The 19344-nt window shown below is 43.1% G+C and overlaps 1 protein-coding gene across 1 annotated transcript in view; it reads left to right on the top strand.

Moving 5' to 3' along the window:
* Positions 1-19344, top strand: part of grm8a (glutamate receptor, metabotropic 8a) — a gene marked incomplete at its 3' end in the record, with an annotated part of 401396 nt that overhangs the window by 242730 nt on the left and 139322 nt on the right. Inside the window, exons 3-4 of the mRNA XM_080420982.1 lie at positions 18587-18722; positions 19065-19219. Coding sequence (XP_080277108.1) covers positions 18587-18722; positions 19065-19219 — 291 coding nt within the window. The remainder of the gene's footprint in view (positions 1-18586; positions 18723-19064; positions 19220-19344) is intronic.

Below are 19344 nucleotides of genomic sequence, written 5' to 3'. Positions count from 1 at the left end.
TCCTTGTTTAAATTGCAAAAGTAAGATGAACAATTTCTCTCTTTTTGGCCTTTCCAAAACCCCACTTCTGATATGCATTGGAAGATATGAGACAGGCCTTTTCCTTTGGACTCAACCTTCTCCCATGAATACTCTGTATTACATTTCCACAGATCATTGAAGGTCCGGTTCAGAAGACAGTTATACACTCAGCTCTCTATTGGATTGGATTGACAATCTCTATTGTAGGCAAAAGATGAATGACACGCATGCCATTCTGGAAGAAGCTGTTCAGAAGATATGCTCAGCCAGCACTTGGTCTTGTGTAGATTTTTTACCCTTCTTCTGTTGATGGTAGTCTTTACTGTCAGTTCCCACACTTACCATTTTTTCCCCCTGTCGTCATGGCTGACAGTTCCCAAAAAGCAAATGACACATTAATCAAATGTATTATTAGCAAAGGACTGACAAACAGATCTATTAAGCCATCAAAGAAGCAGCATCACTTGGAAGTGTGGGATATTTCCAAGCTAGTTTGAAAACGGTCAACAGACATTGAGACCATCAGCTATGGAGAGCCAGCTTTGAAAGCCTCTCATCAAGTTGCATGGAAGCTTTCTAAAAAAAAAGAAAAGGAAAAAGGAAAACAAACAAAAAAGTTTTATATGAAACACAGTTGTTTACTATATATTTAGTGGGGGTCTCGGCTTCATTTATCTCTCATCTAAGGGGTCCTTGGCCTGAAACACGTTGAAGACCCCTGCTCTATACTTAGTGAAACGGAACTGAGCTGGCTTTATACTTATTATGTACAGAGCCTGCAGATTTTTCTTTTTTTCTTACATTTTTTATCCCACGATTTTGTAACCCTTTTTTCACCCGGTGCCAATTTCCTAAGTGATCCTGGGCCCTACACTCCCCCCACCAGCCTAGGGAGCCCAGGGCCGAGCTCATGCCTCCTTCAATGCATGAGAGCCAACTGACCTTCTTGTCACCTGACAGGGGGAGTTTGCCCGGTAGGACGTAGCGTGTGGAAGGAACACGTTATTCCAACAAGCTGTTCCCTTCCCCTCCATCAGGCGCCCCGGCTGGCCAGGGGGAGGCACTATAGAGACCATGAATGCAATTTTTTTTGTGAGGGTATTAACTACCCTAGGAGACACGGGGAGAACATAAAAACTCCACACAGAAAGGATCTGCTATTTCTGGGGGGTTCAAGTAAGGTTCAAGTAAAGAGCAACTTAACTATACAACAAAAACAAAAAAAGATATATTGTATATATTGTATTCTACACTATGTATATATTGTATATCCTCATACATTACATGTTATGTATAGACTGGGAACAGTGTATTTGTCCTTGTGCCTTGTACAGTATACCTTTACACTAAATATTGTTGACCCCAAAATAGCCTATCTACAAGCTCAGAACGTGTTGTATTGTGATGTGAGTTTATAGATCTGTAGAATAGGGATGCTAGGGTCCATGCGGTTAACTCCTTTTTTTTAACGATACAATTGCAGTCAAAGGAAGCTTGCACAAAATTTGAACAGTGTCCTGCCTTTTTTACTTTGGTGACATTGTGCTGTACTTCACACACCCATGGAGTAGAGTCTGATGTTCTACGACCTGAGTGACTGCGCCCCCATGAGGCGTGTAGAGTCACTGCGTCCCCATGAGGCGTGTAGAGTGACTGCGCCCCCATGAGGCATCTACGCAAAGTGGTCTTATTCTTTTAATTTTTTTCGCAGGTTCACATTTCATTGTAGTCCTCCCTCGCAGTGACATTGTAGCACACCCGGAAACGGAAATATCCGTATCCGGAGATTTTCGTTCCCACCCGCCTCCGCTCTAAATCTTCCCCTAATCCTCCATTATCTCTGAGTTTTTTTTCTCCTCGCTGATCGCTGTTTAACATAAACCGCGACTACTTCAAAATGGACGATCGCCGATTGAAACGGTCTTCTCTGGGCCACTCACACAGCTACCCTGTGTGTCTACAAACAGTTTAACGTGCGATCTTACGGTATTTAGCGAGGTCTGTGGCGACGTGAAAAAAAACTAAAAAACAACGATAAATCGCTGGCACTGGTGAGTACATTATGATATTAAACTCTGGCGTGGAATGTGTTAAGATGTAGTAGGAAATGTAGTTTTATATTAATTGTACAATATGTAAGTACATTGAAGGCAGGAAAAGAAGCCTATATTATAGCCAGAGCTCTGATCAACAGTCTGGGGCAGGTTTCGGGGCAAGTGGAGTGTTCCTGTGTTGACCAACCCCTGACACATTTTGGAGGTCATTTCAATTAAAGTAGTTGGATTTGCAGTCCTTCTTTGGCCCATATTTTGCCTCAGTTAGCCACACGTCGCCCGGAAGGGAAACAGCCCGCCCGAGAGATCGCCGAGAGTTAGCCAAAATGGTTAATAGTAAGCTAATCATTTTGCACTGTTTGCAGTCATTCACGGTAATATCCGTACTCCATTACTTTGCGACCGAGCCTCGTTAATATATATGTAATTTTGTGTCATGTACATCCCAAAGAAAAAATTATTAACCACGCTATCGTCTTATAATGACCGTCTTATAATTACTTGATTTATAAACAACAGTTCCGCTATATTTCCTCTTCGTTGTTGTAAAAAGTTAAGCTCTGATCTGTCTGGCTAGGGCTGATCAAGTGCATCCCAGTTACCTCAAATTCAGTTTACGTCTCGTCGCGTCCTGCCAACTGCAATGAAGACAGGTCACAGAATCGGACGACTTAACACATGTGGTGTAACACCATGCCATTTCAGAGGCTGTGCATTATAAAGGAATATGGCTTTATAATTAGGTGCTCATCTTTGCAGCTCGCTGTGATGTGTTTGAATGGTAAATACAACCGTTGAAAACTGAGCCTTCATCAGTCTGCTCAAAATGGTTGACTAGCAGTAGTCCTAATCTTACAATAGCCTACTCACTATTATATTACAGCAGCCTACACTGAATGTCACATGATAGAACAGCAGCATAAAAACAAATAGATTATCTATCCATCTGTCTGTCTGCAAATGTATATATATATATATATATATATATATATATATATATATATATATATATATATATATATATATATATATATATATATATATATATATATATATATATATATATATATAATCTTATAATAATAATATTAATAATTATATACATAATATAATTAATCATCATATATTTTATTAATATCATAATAAAGAAATAAGTCTTAAAAAACAACATGAGAAATAAATAGTGATACGATCGTGGATCGTGATTTTTCCTCCACAAATTGTGATATGATATTTTTGCCATATTGCCCACCCCATCAATAGTTATATCAGCATGCCCATATTGGGCATACACTGATGACATCAGGGAACTCCATATATGGGAATAAAAGGGACAAGGACTGACAAATACAGAGATCTCCATATATGCACATAAAATGGACAAGGACTGACAGACAAACAGATCTCGATCTCTTTAGGCCATTTTGGCCTATCACACTAAATTTGTTCAATATTGTTCTGGATACCTTGGATCATGGCGCAACTTACCATGCCAATTTCCGCCTGGACAGATTTTGCACCATTTCACATTTTCTTCTAAACACTTTTTGTGCTACTACTACAGACTTTGTCCAAGACCCTTCAGGTTCCATTCTGATTGGCTACGATTGGCTTTGAAAGTTTGCGGGACTGGCCCGTTTTGCAAAAATTTAACCAAATCATGATTCCAGCGAAAAAAATCTGCCTCATGATGGCGCTATAACAGCATGCAACACAGCCCTGGGTAAGCAACCCGGCCTGGCAGAGATATGCACATTTCTTCTCTTTCTGCCCTTTCCAAACCCCCACTTCTGATATGAGACAGGCCTTTTCCTTTGGGTTCAACCTTCTTCCATGACTACTTTGTATTACATTTCCACAGATCATTGAAGGTCCGGTTCAGAAGACAGTTGTGGCAACCATGTACGCACAGCTCTCTATTGTAGGCAAAAGATGAATGACATGCAGGTCATTCTGGAAGAAGCTGTTCAGAAGATATGCTCAGCCAGCACTTGGTCTTGTGTTATTTCTCCCCCTTCTTCTGTTGATGGTAGTCTTTACTGTCAGTTCCCAGTTCCAACCATACTTTTTAGAGTGTTTCTTTTGTCATAACAGCCAGTTCCCACCTGATGTCGTGTCGGAGTTCAGACTGCTCCAGACCGAAAAGAATAACTGCTAGCTTGCATAATGTCTTTAGGCTAGGACTAAAGTCCATGATGTAAAGGTCATCAGTGGGCGTGTAATATCCTCCAAGGAAGATGACACGATCTCCCACCAGGCAACAGCAGTTATACATTGAACACACGCCTTTCTCCTTGGGCTCAACCTTCCTCCAGGAAAAGGTCTCTGGATTGAATCTCCACAGATCATCGAAGGTCTGGGTCAAGTTGAAGCCACCAAATATGTACAGCTCTCCATTGTAGGTAAAGGTTGAATGTTGCCTGCGTCTTTCTGGATGAAGCTGTGCATAAGGTGTGCTCAGCCAGCAGTCGGTTTCTGTGTCAAACACTCTGATAGTGTTGTAGTAGTTGCCTTGGTCCCCCCAGCCCCCAAATACAAACATCTTTGTTCCGATGATAGTGGCAGTGTGACAATCTGAAACGGGTGCGCAAGTGCCACTAGTGATAATTAAAGACCAGACCACTCTGGTTGTGTCCAACTTGTAGATGTCATTGGTGCCTCCCATCAGTTTTGTGTTTCCCCCATAGATATACATGACCTTCCCAAAAACGCATGCCGAGTGGTCCTGCCTCCCGTCTGGAACAGTCCCAGACATCCTGGGCTTAAACCATTTGTGAATGCTGACATCAAACGCATAAAGCACGTTGCAGTACTCCACAGTGTGTTGCAGTACTCCACAAATGAAGCAGAGACCCCCGCAAGTACACCCTCCCCAGACGTAGATGATATCGTCTACCAGCACAGCTGTGTGGCCCGAGCGCATGGAGGGAACGTCAAGGGGACATTCACCTCTTCCGGTTGTTGCTGGGGGCAATGTCATCCAGTGTAAACCCACTGTGTTGAAGATGTACACCGGAATCCGATCCATGGTGTGGGTCTCTCCACCACAGTATTTCCCAAAGGCATACACTTTGTGCCCCACTGCCACATGGACGGCTGTCTTTGGTCCTCTATCTTTGAGATAAACCGTCCAGCACAAAGTTTGAGAAAACTTTACTGTCATGGATACATTGTATTCTGGGGAAGGTTTATCTCCAGTGTGATGACGCTGGTGTAAACTTAGGTGATTTAGAGTTCTGAACATCTTTCCACACCTGTTACAGTAGAAAGGCTTTTCTCCAGTGTGGATACGCATGTGTACTTCCATGGAACCTAACACGTCAAAACTCTTGTTACAATGTTTACAGTGAAAAGGCCTTTCTCCAGTGTGGATACGCTGGTGTCTCTTCAGGTTGCTTAACTTATTGAAATTCATGCCACAGTTTATACAGATGTGAGTGTTCCTTCCTGTGCAAGTGATCATCTGATCTGCCTTTAGTTCCTCTGGTTGAATTAAATTGTAGGTAGGCCGTTGACAACTGTAAGATCTTGGTTCATCTGTATCACCTAGTGTCTGTCTGGTTACACAGCTGGTGATATGCTGACAGGCCGATAAGGGGATCTCTCCGTCCCTCAGCATTTGATTCTCGAAGGATTGGGACATCACTCCTTCCAGGAACGGTGGTTCCAGTTCCTCGTCAGAACTGCTGTTATACATGGACTTGTCTTCTCTCTCAGTCTTTAAATATATCAGTTCCTCATCAGAACTGCTGTTATACATGGACTTGTCTTCTCTCTCAGTCTTTAAATATATCTCTGTTTATATTGGTATAGCGGCACAAATGTCATGCAAGCCTTGGCTAATTGTGAAGCTGATGAGTTGGTCGGTACCTATCTGGCCAGCCGGTACCTATCTCCCTAATATGGGGAAATGATGGCCATATAGCAACCCCAGCCCAAGTAGGCTCTGGAAACCCCAAAGCGACACATTGTGAAATTGTAGATCTGCTATTTTTAATTTTTTTAACAGTAGACTGGTGCCGAACGGCCTACCCAGGAACAATGCAAGTCAGGAACTATGCGAATAGGGAATCTATGCCCCACCCGTTATGCAATACCTGTTATACCCGTTGTCAGGGTGCCCGTCTGTCTGTCTGTGTCCCTTTTATACCCATATATGGAGATCTCCATATCTGTCTGTCCATGTCCCTTATATGTCCATATATGGAGATCCCTGGGCATATCAGTCTGATATGCGGTTCTCGACAACTGGATCTCTACAAATGCCTTTATATTTTATAGGTATATTGGTTGGATCGACGGTCTTGGACAATCGCCTATCAGGCCGACTCGATGCTGGGCATATAAATGTCCCTCAGATCGGTGGCGTGTCAGTCGGTTGGACGGTTCTCGAGATATGTGAACTACAGACGTACGTACGTACAGAGATTTCATGCACAATGTGGATCTTGTGGATTGGCTATTCACAGAGTGAGAGAGAGAGGTGTGTCTTGGGATTTTGACTTGGTGGTTATTTGTAGTTTGTGTTTTAAAGGTCAGAATGGAGGTCAGTGGTTGAAATATCATTTCTTTCTGCTCATTCAGCCATCACCAGTTTGGATGGAGAGGCTTCCACGAATTGACATCAAATCACACAACATCAAATACACCTTCAATGATCCCGGTTCAATCATCCTTTGCTCTGTGTGCGTGTGTGTGCGTGTGCGTGTGCGTGTGCGTGTGTGTGTGTGTGTGCGTGCGTGTGTGTGTGTGCGTGCAGCCACGGCTTTGCAATACTGAGCTGCTCCACACAATCACTCACTCACTCACTCACTCACTCACTCTCTCGTGCATCCTTCGTACATCCCTGTTCTCTGCATGCATGGGCAACCTGCTGACCTCGACCTAGTCCATGTCTTATCTGAGGATGGACGTGGCATGGACATGCGCAGACAGACAGACAGACAGACAGACAGACAGACAGACAGACAGACAGACAGACAGACAGACAGACAGACAGACAGACAGACAGACAGACAGACAGACAGATCTGAGATGGTCTGCAATCTCAGCTGTAATTGGATGTCTGATTACTGTCAGATAGAGAGAGAGAGAGAGAGAGAGAAAGGAAGAGAGGAATGACAGTGAGAGAGGTGATAAAGCGACAGATAGATTGAAGGAACGTGAGAAACAGAGTGAGAGAGAGAGAGAGAGAGAAGGCGAAAAATAACAGATAGCAACAGAGATAGAGTGCTAGTCACGAGAGGAGAGTAAGAGTGATAGAGAACAACCTCTCTCTTTCTCTCTCTGACCTCCAGGCGTTTTGCTGTCCCCCTGACATCCAATCCTCCCTGCCGCATCTTTCGTCTCCTCTCTCATCTCAAACCGTACATCTCTCAGTCAGTAGATACTAGGTCCTGATATCCCCCCCCCCCCCACCATCGCTCATTCGCAAGGCAAGGCAAAGCAAGTACATCTGCATAGTTCGTAGAGAGTGTCCATTTGATTACATTTGTAAGCTCTCAGAGTTCAATTTCAATACCTTAAAATAAGAGCAAAACACGTTGTGAGCTTTCATATTTTAGAAATTTTACTGTCCTATAATGACATGCTCAAAATAGGGATGCCAGGTTTAGCGGTGGTTAAGTGAACACTGCAGATTTTACAATACAGTCATATGTGTATGAAACGCACTTCAGAGGCTTAAAGGGTGGGTGGTGTGAGACGTTTCTCCCGATACCGAACGTCAGGAAGTGTTGTCGCTATCATTATACTGAGCCGAGACTCTCATCCGTCTTCTAGCTCATTTATTTTAAAAAAAAGAGCCGGATGCAAATGCGCCGAACAAAGCCCAAAATAGGAAAATAATTCATTATAACGGCCCCTTCCCCTGACACGCTACAAAATAGCGTTTTTATCGACCAGACGGCGTTCTACAAAGACGGCATTGTCTGCAGTGTCTGGGGCAATATTATTACAGAGGAGAAAAATATCCAATATCCGCTATCTGGTGCAGATTGCTGCCTCGGTTCATATCCTGTTACATTATATATTTATATAACACACTGCTATGCAAACAAAGAGTTAGACCTTATCAAGCAATCTGCCACGTTTCACCACATTATGAAGCGTTCCCCCTGCAGGGAAGCTAGCAGAAGTCCAGGCCATTGACTTACAACACACATGGTCAATTATTACCTGCTTGTCCTGGATGACTTACGTCTGTGGTTCTCAGACTTGTCTTTAATTTCAAGGCGCCCCATAACTCTGAGAGTGTAAAAATGGAACCATTTGGACCTGTATGGGTCCATTTGGTTCCATTTTTACACTCTCAGAGTTATAGACCGTCAGAGCCCCCCTCGAGGAACCCTGAGGGTCCCTGGACCCCACTTTGGGAAGCACTGACTTAGGTCAATATCAGTTAGCTTGCGATTCATTTACACGCATGAACTTTATTAAATTCACAATCTCAACAATGTTCTTGGCATCTATTATCCATATCTCAATTATAATGCTGTGTTCACACTGGCAGCTACAAAAGATGCAAAGATAAAAAAGAGTCGCAGCTCTGCCGCCTTTGTGGTTTTGATCAACACGTTTATTGGCGCTAAGCATGCGGCATACAGAGGAAAACATAAACATGCGGGGGAAAAAAACAACTCAAAAAAAGAACTCATTGGTTTCCTCCTATTACAAGCTAGAATTGTGTAAAGAGAGAAGGTGGGTGGAAATGGTTATACACTTGGTCATTTGGTAGCTTTGCAGCTGCAGTTTGAGCCAGCTCAACTTGGATTGTAGCGTTGCAGATGTTATAGCAGCTACAAATGTCAGACGTCGCTTTGCTTTGTATCTTCATGTCGCTGGCTTCCATTGAAAATGAATGGTAGCCTGTAGCTTTGTATCTTCATGTCGCTGGCTTCCATTCAGAATGAATGGGTAGCCTGTAGCTTTGTAGCTGCCACTCTGAACACAGCATAACCGTGGATAAGCTCTAAAAGGGTGAAAAACATATATTTCATGTCAGCTCGTCTTTCATTTTATAATGGACTCGGATCATTTCATTTCATGTATGGAGTGGTTCATACATGGAGATCGCTGATGTCATCAGTATATGCCCATATATGGGTATGCCCCCTTTGTGCCCATATATGGAGCTGACTGATATTTGGGCATAGCTGCATTGAGAACTCCTTACTGTAGCCTATATGGTTACTGCTGAGTCAGAGTGACATCAGATTTCCGCCCGCCGGCCTGCCCATTAGCCAATTTAATTATATGATTTCCAAAACATTTTGAAAGTAAAAGTGGTGTGTCTGTGGGTTTTATGACTATTGAACCAATGAAAAGTATCAACAAGAGCTTGTGATCCATTGGAACACAGGATTTTCTTTGCCATTTCCTGAAAAGTATGTTTTGGACATACGAAAAAATTTAAAGCCAAATGAAAGTGTCTTTATTGTCATTGCACTGTCTCTCCATGTTTGGGCAAGACTGACGTCATCCTCAATATGATATCAGAGCTCCACATGGGAGCCATGCCGTTATTGGACCCTATCTGGTCTTGTTTTAATATTCTATGTCCGTACAGGAGGTGAGAGAGTTTTCTGGTGTGTGTGTGTATAACGTTTGCGGTTGTACTGTCCCTGAGAGCCTATCTCGGCGCTGTTTTATGGTAATGTAAGGTGTGTGTGAGTGTCTGTGCATGTGTGTGTGCGTGCGTGACTGCACATTTGTGTGTGTGTGTGTGTGTGTGTATGTGTGCGTGTGCGTGTGCGTGTGTGTGTGTGCGTGTGTGTGTGTGTGCGCGTGTGTGTGTGTGTGTGTGTGTGTGTGTGTGTGTGTGTGTGTGTGTGTGTGTGTGTGTGTGTGTGCACTGTGTAGTGTGTACACAGCGCCATATGGAGGCATGCAAATGACCACTTATAAAGTCACCTCCTCACACATACAGCCATTATGACTGCTATTAGAAAACCATCAGCCATGACCAACTGCTACAGGCCAGGAGGAGGAGGAGGAGGGACTGCAGAGAGAGAGAGAGAGAGAGAGAGAGAGAGAGAGAGAGAGAGAGAGAGAGAGAGCGAGAGCGAGAGCGAGAGGGAGAGGGAGAGGGAGAGAGAGAGAGGGTTGTGTGTGTGTAGGATTATAAAACACAGAAGGTTCATCAGGTATTCAGAACCTGCTGTTTAGAGAGCAGAGACCATGTTGTTAAAGAGAGAGATGGAGAGATGGAGACATTGAGAGAGAGAGAGAGATAGTGAGGTTGTCAACAAATAGGTGGAGAGAGGCAGATGAATGCACAACGACAGAGAGAGTATTAGTTTTGAAACCCTGATGGGAAAAGCAACTCAGTGGAATATGAAAGTGAACGCTTCTCAGAAGATAGTTTTAAAGTGACTTTAAAAAACTTTTTTTTTTTTATTATGCAATCTTACTTATAGTCTTGTAGGCCATGCTTTTGTTTTTGCTCCTGTTTTTTTGTTGGTAGTGCAGTTGTTTTAAGAAGACATGCATAATCATGGCCCCGATAGTCCAGAGCTACGTGCATCCACGTAGTCCCAAGCTAAATTGAACCCACATCACTGGGCCTTCAGGCCTTCCTTATGGGGTTCCCCAAGCTCTGGTTGGGAAACCAGAGCTTGGGAAACCGGAGCTTGAAAGAATGATTACATCATCCTTCGAGAGAATGGATGAACGGAAGGATGATTACATCATTCTTAAGATAACAGTGTTCTGTATCAGCAAAAACACAGACGTGGTCCAATGAGAATTCTAAGGTTTCTTAATAAACAAAACCAGATGGACCAGAACGGACCGGATCAAGTTCAAATCTCCTTGGCCTAATAAAGGACCATTAAAGTGGTGGACCTTGACTAATCCTACATGGACCTTGACTAATCCGACATATACCCTGCTGACCGAGAGGTGTCATGACTAAGATGATCGATTATTATGATTAAACACACATTTGGGGAGGGTTAGGTCTTGCCCAGGAGGTATTTAAACAGGGGAAAATTGAGAGGACGGGGCCTTTTTTGTGACACAGGTTTTTGTTCTGGTAAGAGGGACTGCAAGCTCACTTATTCTACCTATACTGTACTTTCACAACTGTATTTCAATGTATCCTGCAAAATGCTTAATGATACATCTGTTCTGCAATCTATTTTACCGTGTGATTGAGTCTATGTGTCTTTGGGTATTTCTATGTGGTCCACTGCCACACGAGACCCATCCAGGTGCAAAAGTACAACTACAGTAGCCAATCATTTTTTGGTGCCGTGGCGCATTATTCCGACGGCGCGTTGGTCAGACTTGCCCCATTACTAACCTTATGCCTATCACTTTCTGCCCAGTGCTCTGAATGTCAAAGTGAAGAAATTCAATCAAGCTTCTTGTTTCTAGCCCTAACAGCACGCGGAAGCCACGTAGTCGGAGTAATTGGATGTCGGACTTATGGGCAGAATAGAAAGAAAAAAAACTCAATCAACGGCTTTAGTTGTCAGTCAAAAAAATATGAGTGGCAGCAGACCTGGACTTTTCTGGGAGTTTGTTCCAGATATTTGGTGGATATTTTGGGTTTTAGACAGAAAAGCTTTCCCAGATGACCTGAGAGATCTGGATGGTTTATAATATCACACAAGATCAGAAGCAACTGTAGTATTTTGAAATCAATTATTTGACACACAGGGAGCCAGTGTAAGGATTTAATAACTGGAGTGGTATAGACACTATCCTGCACTGGAGAATAGTCTCTAAAGCCAGACTGTTGAATCACACAATTTTCCTCTCTCCGATTCCGTCTTGTCTTTCGCGTAAATCTGTCATACTGTAAATCGAATTAGTCGAAGCTTATATGAATATATCTTTGTCAACGAAAATGACGAACAGATCACAATTTCCTTTCTCGACTGTCAGGAAGCGTAGTTCCAGACTCTGTATAGCATTCGGAGATTGTGGATTGTCTGGATACGCAAGAGTAAGTGGAGAAGCCAGATGTGCCTTATACTTACTTATTAAACATCTGTACTTCACATTAATATTTGACAGAAATAGATGAAAAGGGGACAAAAATAGCTGATCTACAAGCTCACAACGCATTGCATTGTGTCACGTACGCTTGTATATTGCCTATTTTTGGCAAAGAGATTTGGTGTAGATGGGATAAGGGACGGGACCATGTATAGACCCCTGTGGGACCCCGGTGACTTACTTGACTTTTTGGGGAGCATATGTCAATCATGAACTTCTTCCAGCTGGGTATAGGGAATATATGTATATGGTTTAAGTTGTTAAAAAACAACAACAAAAACAGCAATGACAACAACGACATCCAAAGATGTATGGTAGCGCCCAAAACTTTAAGAAAAATGACCGGGACAGTGTATCAGTTTCACCATTTCCTTGTTGGCCAACAAAACAGAGAGCGAGAGAGAGGGGGGGATGGGGGTCCAGTATTTTGAGTACTTTATCTCTGTTGCTCTTTGGCACCATTTGAGATGCTGAAGCATTTAACATCAGACAGTCAATAAAAACAGCCTTCAAACCTCTCGTTTCATTTAGCTAGGGAAACACTGAGAGAGAGAGAGAGAGAGAGAGAGAGAGAGAGAGAGAGAGAGAGAGAGAGAGAGAGAGAGAGAGAGAGAGAGAGAGAGAGAGAGAGAGAGAGAGAGAGAGAGAGAGAGAGAGAGAGAGAGAGAGAGGAGGAAAATTACTTTGCTGTGTAGCTAGTCTTTATTGCTTGGTGGAGAAGCAGAGAAGGATGAGAGAGGGTGAGGAGAGGAGAGTGCAGGAGTAGTTCAAATAAAACCAAGGGCCCTATTTTGGGGCAGGATGATTGGCATGAGGCGTACACCAGTATGGAGGAGTGACAATTTCCGGAGGAGAATTGGCAGTCTATCAACATTTTTCAGGCCAAAGACCCCTTAGCTGAGAGAGATGAAGCAGGGACCCCCACTACACATTGTATCAAATTGCTAGATTCACCTTTTTCATAGATTTCATAGATAGCTTCATAGACTTGTTTGGCAGCACTATCATCAGTTGTAAATTAACCTTTTTGTTTGTTTACACATTGTTTTCTGTTAATATGTTGGATTCATGTTAATGTTTTCAGACATTTAACCACTTAAACCCTCAATACTTTGTAAACTTGACCTTTGTCTGTGTACTTTTTTATGCTCTTTTTTTTGGCCCTGTAGTAACTCTGAGGACCCCTTGGGGTCCCGGACCCCCTGTTGAAGACCCATGGTCTAGACTAGTTGACTAGACTTTGTTTTCACCTCCAATACACTCACCTGACGTCCATTTCCTCCCCCTATTTGCACCTACTAGGGCGTGACATTACTGTAGCTAAAATAATATAAATGCAGGCCGTTTTCCATTTACTGGTATGGTTTCTACTATCTGCTACCTTCACATGCGCATCCATTGCTATTTTTTCAGACACACTTCAGCTGGCTGAGGTGCACAGTCAGTTTCATGGCAATCCGCTTATTCAAGATATATTTTATATTAATCCCTATTTTTATTCTACTTTGTGGTACGACAGTGTTGTGCAGCAAAATTGGCCAATGTACTTGAAGTTCACAATGTTTCACATTGCGATGCGTTGTGAGCTTGTTGATCGGCTATTTTAGGATTTTTCTGAAAATTTTCATGTATAATAACATGGACAAAATAGGGTACTCCAGGTTGAAAGTCGTCAAGATAAATGGCATCAGAGGCAATCAATGGCAATCCAGACAGTTGTTTTCAACATATCTTTTTTGGGGGAGTAAAGTGCTGGACGCACGGAGAGGAGAAACCGTGACAGGAAGAAAGAGACTGTTAATTAAAGGTGGAGACTGCATGCTATGTTTCTCATAGTAAAACAGAATGGTGTTAAATGTGAAAGTAAACAGAGTAAATGGACTCAGAGTTTTATTTAGAAGACAGTTCTCTATGTGCTGCTGGATGGGTTTTATTTAGGTCCAAACCAGACATTCTCTCTGCTGCAAGGGAGTCTCACTGGAGTCAAACACAAACACATCTCTTCATATCATGCATAACGTATTATGCATAAAATAGACCATCAGAGACACCCACTGGTTCCCACGCCCCATATATTTATGCATGCACACTCCTACATTCATATGAACAGGTACACACATGCAGCACACACGGGCACGCACGCACGCATGCACACACACACACACACACACACACACACACACACACACACACACACACACACACACACACACACACACACACACACACACACACACACACACACACACACACACACACACAGTAAAGTAGCATAGAGTAGAGTGGAGTAGAACAGAGTCGAGTACAGTAGAGATAGAGCAAACCAGAGTCAGACCGTAGATTGAAGTTGGGTAATATGGAGAATAAGGAAGATGAGTGGCTCTTTTATCCAACCTTTACATGCTCCAGTTGGTACAAATTATGTAAAAATAACAAACTCGCTTACCATAATTATGCAGACAACACTGAAATTTACATACTGTAGCTCTTTCACTGAGTTACTATAGTCGCATAACTTTGCTGTGTCAGTGCTTTGAACAAACCAATGATTGGATATGCCAACATTTTCCTTAAACTAAATAAAGACATAACAGAGATAAATGGCTTTGGTGCCATGGAAGAGAGGCTGAACGCTTGCGCTCACCTTGACTCCCTTTCTTTGAAGATGGAAAACCAAGAAAATGGAAATCTTTGTGTAATTATGGAACACCCAAAGTCAACTTATTAAAGCGATAATCTACAAGAGGTCGTGGTTTACTGTGAATTTTAGAGCAGCTATGGTATAGTGAAGTATGACGTGTAGAGGAGTGCTTCCAACCCGCTTAGCTATATCAAGGTAAACCGCAGCCTTGCGTGGCTTTTTGCTTTTTTGAAACAGTGTGGTGGAAAAAGTACTCAAATGTTTTACTTACAGTAAGTAAAAGTATCAATACTGCAATGTAGAAATACTCTGCAATGTAAAAGTCTGGAATTCAAAATGTACAAAAGTATTGGTATCAAAATGTAGGCCTACTTAAAGTACCAAAAGTAGAAAGTACTCATAATGTCTTCAAAGTTTTCAAATGTTTGAAAATGTATTAAATCCCTGTAAGTATGACAATAATATCTATGAGTGTATGCCAAATAGACATTACAGGGAATGAAATAGCAAGACCCCTGAGGGGATCAGAGCCCACAGGTGGCTACTGGGGAGGCGGTGGGATTGCGAAACTTCATAAGGCAAGCAGCAGCAGTCAGCACAGTAGTAGCAGCAGATCAGCACAGCGAGCAGCGAAAAGGCAGAGCAAGGGAATGATCAGGTAAGCAGGGGGGTGTATAGCCTGCATGTGACCTGATCACCTGAACAGGATTTGGTACTTCCTTGAGTTGTTTGCCTGAACTAGCGCCGCAGGCTTCACATCATTAAGAGGCTATACTGTAATTGTGTCATGTCTTCCCCAAACCTCTGTCAGGCTGCTAGGACTTTTGTCTTTTGCACTTTATTATAATTATTTTTTTATTAATGTTCACACATGAAATCAAATTAATTATTTGTCATTCACATAGGCCTGTGTTAGGAGATTATGGGATGAAATTGGATGGTGGAATTGTACTTTCGTTTCCCTACAGCAGACGTACGTGCCAGATATGAACTTCATTTGCTCCATGTAGAGCTATAGTGTTACACAGCTGCCAGCAACATTCTGCTATTTAAATTGTAAGAGCAGTTCTTGTGCACGGTGTTGTTCATGGTACGAGTGTACACGGATGCTAAAGTGTCTTGAGAGAAAGAGACACACTGTAGGGACGAAATGTGAATCAGGGCTGAAAAATGTAAAGGGGAATGAAAGCCAGGACTCCCAGGAGGAGTAACATATTCACATTCGTTGGCATCGCCTCTCTGTGGAACGCACCTCCAGCACCCATCTTGTCAGGCTTCAAAAAGGGCCTCAACACTCACCTCTTCAGATTCGCATTCGCTAGCTAACACCAAACCATGTGTGCTTATCCAAAGGCTCTCACTCTCTCTCTCGTCTCTCTTTCTGTGTGTGTGTGTGTGTGTGTGTGTGTGTGTGTGTGTGTGTGTGTGTGTGTGTGTGTGTGTGTGTGTGTGTGTGTGTGTGTGTGTGTGTGTGTGTGTGTGTGTGTGTGTGTGTGTGTGTGTGTGTGTGTGTGTGTGTGTGTGTGTGTGTGTGTGTGTGTGTGTGTCTCTCTCCCAGTAAGTCAGTAAGGTGCTCCCGTTCCCATGCGTAATGGCGTGATTCATAGACAGTTTGACATCATGTAGTCTTTCTATGAATCCCCCAGGCCCGTCAGAGCAGTGAACGCGTTCCTCATTGTCCACAGTTAAAAAATGAATCAGTCTGCACTGGGTTTGCGCCAACTCTCATACTCTCAGCGTGTGTACGCCAACGCGTACTCCCAGCCTGTGTATGACAACTTGTGTCTTTTTTTTATACATTTAGGTAAATAGATTCAGATAATGTATTGGTTGGTGTCTGAGAGGTGTCTCTGGGAGCGTATTAATGTTTTGGAAACAGAAATCCAGCAATGACATCACAATAATTTCCACATGTGCTGGCTGAAAGGATAAATATGCTTACACGGTATAATACCCGCTGATATTGTACAATGTTGCAGAGGTAATAAGAAAACTAAAATCAGTTTGCAATTTTATTTATTTATTTATATATTTTTCTTATTGTTATGCCTTATGTACTACAGCAAATTGAATTTCATTTGTCCATGAAATAATGCTGTTCAAAATTCTTGCACTTCGTGTCTTGGTCCATCACTCTCTTTCACTGTTTCTATTCTGTCTTTCTCCATTTGTCTGTCTCTCTTAACACATTAACTGCCGGGAATTAATTAATTAATTAATCAGCCACTGCCAGCGTTTTTACTAATGTTTCGAGACCCACAGAATTAGTTTTTCAGTAATGATGTAAACATCAGATGTCTGAGGGGAAAGACGAGGGTCTATTCTTTCATCCGAAAAGTTATTTAGTTATCGGCAGTTGAATATATAGCTTGTTTTCACCAAAAACGCAATCTGGAAAACAATTTCTTTTTTGATCACGTGATCCGGGTGTATCATTCTTCGGGAGTCTTAGGATTAACTGGCAGGTTGCGGAAGAGCGGCCTCTATCGTAATCACTGACATTGTGCGTGCGTGCGTGCGTGCGTGCGTGCGTGCGTGTGTGTGTGTGTGTGTGTGTGTGTGTGTGTGTGTGTGTGTGTGTGTGTGTGCGTGTGTGTGTGTGCGTGTGGGTGTTAGTGTATGATCAAGTGAAAGTGACAGATTGTACAGATGTTCAATAAATGGGGTGGAACACAGCAACGCAACACGCACGCACGCACGCACGCACGCACGCACGCACGCACGCACGCACGCACGCACGCACGCACGCACGCACGCACGCACGCACGCACGCACGCACGCACGCACGCACGCACGCACGCACGCACGCACGCACGCACGCACGCGCAGACACACACACACACACACACGCAGACACACACACACACGCAGACACACACACACACACACACACACACACTCTGACAGACACAATTGACAATGTACACAATGTCTCTGTGGGTGTGTGTGTGTGTGTGGGTGTGTGTAGAGAAGAGGGAAGAGAGAAAGTGTGTGTGTGCGCGAGAACTGATATAATGATATACAAGGGCCATTAAGAACTGCCCCTCCATTCATCTCTCTCTTTCTCTTGTCTGCTCTCCTTCGCTAATCTCTCCATCTCCATCAGCACTTCTATCCCCTCCTCTAACACCCCCCCCCCCACCCCCCCACCCCCCCACCCTTCCACTTTGTCTGCTCTCCCTCTTATCTCCTTCTTTCTTGTTTCTGTCACTCTCTGTCACCTGGGCCTGCCACAGTGTTTTTTTTTTTTTACCCGTGCAATGTCTTCACATCAATTCTACAGCATCATGTTTGGGTATTTCATGCACATGCTTGCAGGAAAAAGAAAAACGAGATTGATGATGGTGTAGTTATAGTAAAAGTTATTAGTAAACGTCTTTTAACATTGCACGGCATTCAAACAAAAACACGTTCTCACTTTTACAACCATTCTCTCACTTTCCATTCATCTTAATTCTATTCCTGTCTTCGTCTCTCTCTATCTATCTCTCTCTCCTTTCTCCCTTGCTCTGTATGTCTCTCTCTCTCTCTCTCTCTCTCTCTCTCTCTCTCTCTCTCTCTCTCTCTCTCTCTCTCTCTCTCTCTCCCCTAGTTAATTGTACTTGACCCTGAAATGGATGTTGAATATTAAATCAGAATAATACTGTTGCCGACAATGGGAATATAATTATGTTGTATTCCCTCTGTACAGGTGCTTATTGGGGTTAGGGATTAAGATATTATACCCTCGATGCATGTTATACATTGTATAACCAACATTAACTGCATTGTGAAGCATGCGAATATAATGGGAATTCATAAGAATGAAGAAAATGGACTAATTCATCTCTCTGTTTGTCTGTCTGTTTCTGTGTCTCTCTCTCAGGAGGGGTGTGTATAGCCCAGTCTCAGAAGATCCCCAGGGAGCCTAGACCAGGGGAGTTTGATAAGATCATCAGACGGCTCTTGGAGACCTCTAATGCACGTGCCGTTGTCATGTTCGCCAACGAGGACGACATACGGTATGCCCCCCCGACCACCAAAACAAGCATGCCCTCTGCCAGTGGTATTGTGTTGTGCTGAATGAAGGGAGATATAAAGGGCTGGAAAGAAGTTATGCAATTTATGTAATGACAACCAGAGTTGGGGATGAGTTTCACCTCTAACAAAGTACTATATAACTCACCCATCTATGTTGAAGTTAACACATTTTTTATTATCTGAAGCCAAAAGATATTTGTAATTTGGGTGCTTTTCAGAAAAAAAATCTTCCCCTTTATGATGATGATGATGATGATGATGTTGCCCTCATTGAATACGTTTTCTCTTTCTGTCCTCACTGTGTCCTACTATTTGTCCACAAGGCGGGTTCTGGAGGCGGCCAAACGCAACAACCAGACGGGTCACTTCCTGTGGGTGGGCTCGGACAGCTGGGGGTCCAAGATCTCTCCTGTGCTCAACCAGGAGAGGGTCGCAGAGGGAGCCATCACCATCCTGCCCAAACGGGCCTCCGTGGATGGTATGCACTCGTGCATGTGTGGGATTGTAAAGTTTAGCCCAGTTCGGCTGCCGTGTTAAAGGAGAATACCGGACAAATTAAGTGTTGTCTTTGATGTCTCGTTACTCACCTATCGACGTGAAAAG

Source organism: Gymnoscopelus braueri (genome assembly GCF_963280865.1).
Source record: "Gymnoscopelus braueri genome assembly, chromosome: 23".
In the NCBI taxonomy this organism is placed as follows: Eukaryota; Metazoa; Chordata; class Actinopteri; order Myctophiformes; family Myctophidae; genus Gymnoscopelus; species Gymnoscopelus braueri.
The sequence above is the reverse complement of the archived record's forward strand: the minus strand, read 5'-3'. Positions and strand labels throughout refer to the sequence as shown.